This window comes from Phaethon lepturus, unplaced genomic scaffold (genome assembly GCF_000687285.1).
Source record: "Phaethon lepturus isolate BGI_N335 unplaced genomic scaffold, ASM68728v1 scaffold23989, whole genome shotgun sequence".
Classification (NCBI taxonomy): Eukaryota; Metazoa; Chordata; class Aves; order Phaethontiformes; family Phaethontidae; genus Phaethon; species Phaethon lepturus.
This window is the reverse complement of record NW_010565871.1, coordinates 2,014-10,906: the sequence shown is the minus strand read 5'-3', so window position 1 is coordinate 10,906 and position 8,893 is coordinate 2,014. Positions and strand designations below refer to the sequence as shown.

At 56.4% G+C, this 8,893-nt stretch overlaps 1 protein-coding gene across 1 annotated transcript in view; it reads right to left on the bottom strand.

Annotated features, from left to right (window-relative positions):
- Window positions 1-8,893, bottom strand: part of LOC104627189 (sortilin-related receptor) — a gene marked incomplete at its 3' end in the record, with an annotated part of 20,652 nt that overhangs the window by 10,715 nt on the left and 1,044 nt on the right. The window contains exons 3-12 of the mRNA XM_010295317.1: window positions 8,562-8,723; window positions 7,092-7,159; window positions 6,585-6,765; window positions 4,501-4,602; window positions 3,611-3,780; window positions 3,243-3,435; window positions 2,930-3,047; window positions 2,331-2,404; window positions 464-552; window positions 179-357 (exon numbers count right to left, since the gene is read on the bottom strand). Of these exons, the coding sequence (XP_010293619.1) occupies window positions 179-357; window positions 464-552; window positions 2,331-2,404; window positions 2,930-3,047; window positions 3,243-3,435; window positions 3,611-3,780; window positions 4,501-4,602; window positions 6,585-6,765; window positions 7,092-7,159; window positions 8,562-8,723 (1,336 nt within the window). The remainder of the gene's footprint in view (window positions 1-178; window positions 358-463; window positions 553-2,330; window positions 2,405-2,929; window positions 3,048-3,242; window positions 3,436-3,610; window positions 3,781-4,500; window positions 4,603-6,584; window positions 6,766-7,091; window positions 7,160-8,561; window positions 8,724-8,893) is intronic.

Sequence of the window (8,893 nt, the reverse complement as noted above, 5' to 3'; positions counted from 1 at the left end):
CAAAATGTCACTTGCGTGCGCAGGGCTGCTCGGGGCAGGCTGCGCGGCGCGGGGACCGGCTAGTTTCAGGTGAGGGCTTATGAGCGTGCGTGACCTGCAAAGCCACGGGGCAGAGACAGGACGGCTCGCCCACCTGCATAACCAGCATCGGCGACGGCTCTGTCACCCGTCCCCTTACCCAGCACGTCAGTGGTGTTGATCTGCAGTATCAGCCAGCTGTGGCCGTTCTCTTTGTACGAGCCGAAGATGGTGAATATGGTGCTTTTCTCCCCAGGCTCGGTAAGCAGGCCGTACACAAACACCGGCTTCTCCGAGAAAGTGAACGTTTTCCAGGTTTCCCCTTCATTTGTGCTGTACCTGGAGAAAGAGGACTGGGAGAGCTGCTGGGGGCGAGTCCTGCCCACCGCAGGGCACTCTCTCCCAGCCCGAGCCCCAGAGGCAATCCCCCCACCCTGCCACTTACTTGAGCCGGTCGGTCTCGGTGCCTTGCGCAATGGCCACAAGAATGCCGCCGTGGTCGCCCCAGGTGTAATAGTGGGGTCCAGACAGCGCCTGGAAGAGAAACGGTGCTGAGGGGTTCACCAGAGCTGCACTGAATTAAGGGAGAAGCTTTGCGGGAAAGCACGCTTTGTCAGAAATGCTGCCTGACCCGAGCTAACGTTTTGGGTCACCTGGACTGAGCCAAGTATCTGGAGGCGACAAAGATTCGAGCGTTTATGGGCCAACATCTGCTGTCAAGAGCAGCCAGACCAATTTCCTTCGACGTATAGCTGTGTTTAAGAGCGGCGCTGCGCCCTGGAACTCAGCTCCTCCCGAGCCATGCGCAGGGGAAGAATTAACAACGCACCATTACGTGAAGCCGGAGCCCATCGCTCCCCCCTCAGTCTGCAGCTCTTTGTCATGTCTGCAAGGCTTTCCCAGCACTCGGCGAGGACTCACCGCCTTCCCAGAGAAGTTTTAGGTTTCAGGCCGTAAGGTTTCTTGAACGCTCAAAGAGAAGTGGGGCCGTGGCGTGCAAAAACGAGCCCCAGAGACAATCCATACATCCATCCCGCGGAAAGAAACTTGTCATATTTCATGCTCATCTCCAGCTCTATCTAGTGACCACCAACGCCAAATCACCTTTGCTGTCCTACCCGGGGAGCCCAGCACAGGATGAAAATAGAGAGCATGTACATGCCTGACTCTGCTCGGAGTACGCGCTGACGCGCTCGGGGACGTTCCTGCGCTTGGCACCGAATGCCTTGTTTCTTTCTTTTCTGTGCTGCGAGACCGTACCAGCGGTCTGGGGAGCAACGAGCCTTCCAGCCTGCTGCTTGCCAGAGCTGAGAGGAAGGAGCTGCGTTACTGCTTCTCAGCTGAGGAACCGCAGTGCTGGGTCATTCCGCTCCTCCGCTCGCAATACGAAGGGCTTGAGTAAGACAGGAGCTCGGCGCTGTTAACCACGGTCCCCGGCTTCCTTGGCAGGTTTTAACTGTGCTTCAGTGCAAACCTGCCTGCGAGCCAGGGGAAGTTGGCACCCGAAAGTCTCAGCTTTCAGATACCCTTCCCAGCCCCGAGTACTCCTGTTTTGCCACAAGGCTCCCGCAGGGAGAAACGTCGGGTTCCTGCGGCCTCTCCCCAGCTGAATTTTGGAGGCGCCCGCTCTCAGCCGGGGCCAGCCTCTGAACCGCGGTTGGCTTTGGCAGCAGCCAGACCTGCGGCACGCCGCCGCCGCTGCAGCTGCCCAGACGTTAACCCAGACCGCGCAGCACTTACGGGAGGAAAAGGAGGCCATTTAATTCACGGGATTAAATGGCTTGCAGATGTTGGAATACCATATTACGCTCGCAGCAGAATGCGCAGGCGGACCACAAATACCACCGCAGGCCAGAACACCCACTTAGTAAATGGCATCAAACTCCCCATAAACCGAGGGTGACGTCTCATTTTTCTGGAAGATGCCGGAGCCTCTCCAGGCAGTCTCACATGCAAAGTCCTGGCTGTCAGTCCCATCTAAAAGGGGTCAGATGACCCGTGCCGTGGGCACGTCCTGCCAGTTGAAAAACAGAAGTAGAGGAGGGAGCTTGCCTGCATTTCGACCCACCACCTTCACCAAGTGGACCAAGAGGTTCACCTCTGTGCCAAGCCCTGCCTGGTCCTTCACCTGAAGACCTTTTTGCCTCGCTCACAAGGGACATTCAGCGCCTTGCAGCTACGGCTCTTGGATGCGTATGGGGAGGTCACCTTTAATGCCCAAGAGCTGCATGTCGCTTATCTATATCGCTGCCAAAGTCCTACCTGCTGCACCACTGCCTTGGCTGAGCCGGCAAGCAAAAGAGCGGCCTTACCTCTCTCCACCTTGCTCCGGCACTGCTCGAGATGTAGACATTGGTTTTCCTTGCCATGTTCGTGCCGATGGAGCCTAGAAGAATGAGAGGAATTATTCTTCTCAACAAATGCAAAGTGTTTGTTTAAAATGAAGCCAGACACCTCTAAAATAGCAAAATGACAACAATGGAAGAGCTGATTTTTCATACTGTAAACTAATCCCTTCAAAAGCAAATATTTTAAAGACTATTACAACTTCTAAAAGCAGTTGGAGAAAAACGCATGGCTATAAACGTGATCAAATGACCTGTGAGCGTTTTCTTCAGTAAAAGAGCAGGACAAACAGTAATTTCTGTAGGTTCAAGAAACCCTTCCCGTGGATAGCAGCAGGAAAGAGGACCGGAATAAAGTGGGCAAGGTTTGTCACGTCGCCATGCTGCAGTAAAACGTACGTGCCATAATAACCTTACGGGGACTGCGGCGGCAAAGGGGACAGCGAAGCGCACAATTTAATGGCATTTTTGTAACCTGCATATACAAACTAGATGCTGCCAAGTTCTTCACATCCTGACAACAACACATGCAACCCCCCTGCGACTGCGGGAAGGAAAGCGGGTACCGGTGGCGACGATCAGCCCTGGCGCCGACTCCTTGGAGAGAATGGGCATCCTACGCAGCTGGAAATTAAGCAGCTGGCTCAGGCGCTGGGCCAGGTGGAGAGAGCAGCCCTGAGAAAACTGGAAAAGCCAAACACGGTGGCGTTAACACTCCGCCCCGTGCTCGTCCATGCCCTTGTCCCACCTAGTCCGGCCCTCCCCGCTTGGAAAGGTGAGGGAGGACTCCCTCGTGGTGGGATTGCTGTTTCAGCCTCTTCTGCAGGGGAAGCTTCTCCCACGGTCACCCCCGCCTTGCCCCTTTCCGCCCTGCGCTACCTCGCAGTCTATCCGCTCCCCGTAGCGCGTCTGCGCCGGGGGCTGCAGCGGCTCCCAGGTGCCCCCCTTGTCGAAGGTGATGACGGAGCGCATGTTCTCCTCGCTGAAGGAGCCATTGATCAGGGTGGCGATGTAGACGCCCCGCACGCCTTCGACGCGATGGAAATCAGCAAAGGGCTCGTTGGCAAAATACCTGTGAGGAAAAGCAAAGATGGGATCAGTGAATCGCAGCCTCCTTGGGTCCGGGCAGTGCGGGACTGTCAAGCCCGGGGATCAGAGCAACGCTTTGATCAAAGGCAGCCAAAAACTACAAAGGCTTTGGCCGACGTTCTTCTTTACCAGGGCCGATTAGGCGCGTCCCATGTTACCTGACCAAGGTGTCGCTTCCAGCTCCTCCTGGGCTGTAGTAGAGCACGTTTTCTAACGACAGCGAGAACTTCAGGCCTTCCGCCTCCGAGATGTAGAGGTCGGTACGGTTGTTATCATGGCTGACGCACACAAACACCTGGTCCTCCGAGGCGTCGGCAACGTAATATTCCTTTGGGATGTAAATGACAGGCGAGCAGATTTCGTACGTGTGGGCATAGAAGCGGGGTTTATGTACAGGCCGGTTTAGCATTTCCTCTTGGCTAGCTGAAAGGTATTCTTCCCTCCGCCCACTTGTATTTTTTCCACTCAGCAAGCAGGTATCTTCCCTCTGCTTTTTCTATTGTGTTTCTCCTCCAGCGACCGCTATCCTCCACCCTCGGCCCCGCATAACCCACGGGCAACATCCCCCAGGAGCGGCGCCGGGTGCCAAGCCCCATCGGCGCCAGATCTCTCTCTGCCTGGACCACACCGAGGCCAGGGGCGTCTCGCAGCCAGGAGCACGCTCCGCCAAACGCCGAGCGTACTGCTCGCGCTCTTCTCCGTCCCCGCCAGCCTGGGGACACCACAGCACGTCTGGTTCACGGGTTGCAGACTCTTTGCAAAGTCTGTCTGTTCCCCTGGCCCTCCTCTGCCTGCGGAGAGAGAGCCTCGCACCCAGGACGGTACTGGCCCTGCACGGTGCTCTGCCTACTCCGGTATTTCTCCAGAGGCACGAATCGCTAAAATAAAGTCCCGTCACATAAACCGCAAGATCATCCTAACACAAACTTTTGCTCGGCCAACCTTGCCAAGCAGGTGTCTGGTGAAATGCAGAAAACTGCTGTGGACACCTGAGGGCATCCTTGGCAAAGGAGGCAAAAAGGAGATCTTTTCAGAAATCACCGCTTACCTTAATTGGATGCTTGGTTACAAACTGTGCCACGCGCATCGGCTGGCGGTTGAAGGACACCCAGAGCTGGGCCGAAGGCGACTGCGAGCTGCCTTGCAAACGCTGCGGCAGAGCAGAGTGACACGTTAGGAGTAGCTCTCACCCCCAGAATCACCTTCGTCTCCAGCGGCGGCTGAAAGGCGTACTGGAGCAAACCCACAAACTGCCTGGCTGGGACTTCGCCCTCCCTGCGTGCCGGCAAAGCGTGGCGGCTGCCCGGGATGCCCGGGCCCAGCCGCGGGGAGCAGCGCTCCCCGGTCCTGGTTTACATCCACGCAGGCAGCGCTCAGCAAGGAGACAAACCACCCTTTCTAGCTGGTCAGATGGAGGTGAGGAGGCTGGTTTTAATTCCTCCTCTTTGTGCAGAGCAGCCTGTCCTTTCCTTCCTATTTTTAACAATTGGCGCAAAATGAAAGGCACCAGCAGGAAGCCAAAAAAGTAAAAAGCTGGGGGCAACTTCTTCTGTACAGGATGCCAACAGTAAGAACCTAAACCCAGATTTAGGCTCCAAAAATAAGCGGCCTGATTTTCCCAGCATCCGTATCCCTAAGCAACCGCGCCTCCGGCGGAGAGGAGCAGAAGTTGGAGTCCTGGGAGCCTCTGCCACCCAGCCTCTCCGCTCCCCAGCGCCGCTCCCACCGCGGCCGAGGTTTGATGCAAGTGCCAGATCGCAGACCCGAGGATATCCTTTCCTAATCAGCGGTCAGGCTGGCCTCTCTCTGAGCCCCTGCATTTCCCACCGGTCTTTGCCTCAGCATAAAATACGGGTTTTTCATCATTTAAGGTAACACTGCTCATTAGAGCTACAGGACAAAGCGTGACGGCAGCCCCTGCAACCCCTACGCCCTCCAGAAGCAGAAACAATTCCGAAGAAGTCACAAATTGCGTTCATGCCTCGAAAGGTCCTGACTCAAACCAGCCCCACACTTTCAGGGTGCTGCCCCTGAGCCCGGTGGCTTCTTGACAGAGACAGACACGGGCCATACCCCCCGTTTCACTCGGCACCACGGGCAAACCCCGATAAAATCTGTTGCAAAACCACGGCAGGCTTCAGAGCAGGCGTAGCGCCAAGGGGATGGGCCCCAAGAGTTGCAGGCCGTACTACCTGCGGGAGAGACTTCTGAGAAACTGAAAGTGCTCTGCAAACACGTCCCCTGCCAGCGTGGGGCATCGCTGCGGCCGCTCGGGCAGCCAGAAGTGACACTCTCGCTGCTTATTGCCTAGGAAATGCTACAGGGTTTTGCAAGGAGTCACCCCTAAATTACAAAGGTTGCTCCTTAAAATAGACTCGTTGGCAGCAACGGGGAAGGAAAGCAATGCTTGCATCTTCGAGAAAGAAAACTGCTCCTTAAGTACTAGAAGAAACAGGACCCTACCTCTCCGCTGTTGTGCCTCTGATCATCTGTAAAGGGTTTGCCCTCAGAGAAAGCACAGATGCTTTCTAGCTTGCTTTTAGGTTTGTGTGGAACTGGCCAACAGCTTCCCAAAGTATAGGGGGCCTGGGCTGCAGGGGGACCAACAGACCACCTTTGCTCACCGGCACCCTCTTTCCTTAGGAAAGCAAGCGGAAAATCCAGCTCTCTGACCAGGCTGGAGCACAGCAGGCTACTTGGATCTAGTCCACGTTTGATGGTAATCCTCTCTGACAAGCGGCCTCCCAACCGCCGAGCTGCCGAGCCGCATCCCCCTTGCCCTGCCACCGCCCCCCGCCGGAGTTTTTCCCGGGTCCCAGCACTTCGCAGCCTGACCTACTTCTGCCCAGCCCGCTGAAGGCAGATCCGCCCCGATCCCCGCCGGGAGCGCAGCACCGATAGGCACTGCTTTGTCCACGGCGGCGCGAGGTCGAGCGGGAAAGGCAGCTGCAGGCAGCCCGAGCGACGGCCCGAAGGCTGTGAGGTTGGCAGCGCGAATTGGTCCCTAGCAAACGCTCTCACCGCGTTTTAGACGGAGGTCCCAGCTGAAAGCAGAGCTACTGCCCGCCATAGCGGTACCGTACCGAAGCGTCGACATCACCCACGGCGGTGATTTGCTCACGTGATACTTACCGTGGGCTTTGTTGCAAACATGTATTTGTCCCTGAGCTGGAAGTCTTCCACATCTTCCAGGATTATTTCTTTATTTTCTCGGGTTTGAAAGAAATCAGTGCTGCGAATGACAGTCGAAGCCCCGGAAGGCTCGTGCCGCTCGACATACACTGTGTTTGGCTTATCGTAGGGCTCAACTCCCCTGGAAAGAACAAAAAGGGCAGCGCCGTTGTCTCTGCGCTCACAGAGCAATGCAGCAGGAGCCCTTTCAAGAGATGGGGAGTTGGGGTGGGGGGCAGGCAAGAACCTGGGGGAATGCGGAGCAGCCCTGGGTGCCTGCGTCGGTGGCTGTCTCGCCACTGCACCGTGCCACGTCCCCGCGGTGCAGGGTCTCTGCTGGGTGAGGGGAGCAGGGGGCTGGGGCTGGAGCACGCTTTGGTACACCCTTGCACAGGGCGGCAAACGAGGCAAGAGGTGAGGAGCGAAAGAAGACAAGAGCTGGGTATAACACACAGGTGCGATACGTACCAAGAGAAAGACTTCACGTGCTCCTGAATCATTATCCAGGTCTGGCCAAAATCATCCGATTTCCAGAGCTGCAATGACAAAGGTGAGAGATGCCAGCGGGACTGGGTAACCAAACAGACCCAATCCTTCGAGCTGCCCGACCTTGAGCAGCAAAGGTGGGACAGACATGCGTCTGTCGTAAAACCGTGAACTACTTCGATGACTTCTCTTTATGTGGCAGCTGCCTGGGGCAATGGCAATCTTTCTGGCTGCAGGAGAATAACCCAAACAGGAAAAAGCCTGTCCTTTAGTCTCCTACCAGAAGGATTTCCCACTGTCTGTTCATCCACCGGGTTTAACACTAACTCAGAAATAAAAACAACTTGTTATAATGTACTCGTGGAGTGCGATAGCAAGGGTAAATATCTGGGCAGAGCAGTCTCCCCTTCAGAGGCCATTACAACACCAAGCACAGCGACAGGCCCTTGCTGCGGATCTACAGGCATTAGTACAGCAAAGGTCAAGAGGAGAGAGAGTATCTTTCATTGCACCAACCAAAGCGGCAGCGATAAACGCGCCGGCCCGTGGGCACGTCAGCCCCTCTGCAGATCCCGTCCCTCAAAGGGCCCATGTCCCTGACACCTGCTTGTTTTTTCCCAAGCGCTAGAGTGGCACCCAAGCTGCAATTTTTGCCTCCCATTTACAGGTATGCGGATACGGCCAGCCAGACTCCAGCCTCGACAGGTGGTCCAGCAGCCTGCCCAGGGAAGGTACCGCTCCCGGCCAGCGCCATCCCCCCAGGAAGGCATCGCTGGCGCCCGGCACGCACCCCAGTACAACGGTGCTCAAAACCACACGGACTGCGTGCGTACCCTGCTCGATTGTCCCCGTTCACACATCCGGGGACGGTTTGTTTCCTCTCCAGGTTTTGCTTACGCTGCCTGTGTCTCTGTGAAGGTGCCATAATTATTTATGAACTTTCCCTGGTAGCTCCGGGGGAACAAAAAGCATTTGTTTCCATGAAGCAATTTGTTATGCAAGACCCAAAGCCAAGCTACATGCCCGTGTGAAATACTGCAGAGGTCAGTCCTGCTTCAGCTGCCGACGCTCTGCGGCGAGTTACGACCGCAATAGTCGGGGAGATCGATACGGTCAGGAGCGGCGTGGATGAAGGACCAGCACAAATGAAGGAAAAGGGAAAGGAAGCTTTTAAGGTGGCCATTCTGCAGGTACTATATCCTCACTGCTCCAGAGGTCAGAAACCAGGCTGACCTGTAGGGAAGGGGGCTTCCCGGCTGATTTGGGACAGCTCTGCACGTGACAATCCAAGATCAGGCACCCTGGGCGGTCGGAGCACGAACCCGCGCCGTCGCGAGGCAGGGTGGCTCTCAGCACACTGTAAGGGCTGCGGGGCACGTAACAGGCCGGGGGCAATGCCGCGGCAGGGTGGAGGCAGGACGCTGGCCCTCCTGTCCAAGCAGAACTGCTTACCTGTTTTTTAGGATGAGACCTGTCAAAGCCCAAGAGAAGGTTGGGGTTCCTGCTGTGCAGGAGGAGGTCTGCTGCTCTGAAGGGAATCGAGAAGCCCTGAATATTGTTGCAGAAGTCGGTGGTGATCCAGAGGTACGGGACAAAGGCGTCCACGAAGATATACTGGGAAGAGAGGGACCGACAAGGAAGAAGGAAAGCCGGCGGTCAGCCTTCAGGAGGTCAGAGCAGAACTTGGACTAGCAGTAAGGCAGGTGCACGTCCCGGGGAGCCTTCGGGAGGCCAAACTCTGGAGGAGAAGAATTTGCCTGCACCAGCCGCCCCCTCCCCTGCCA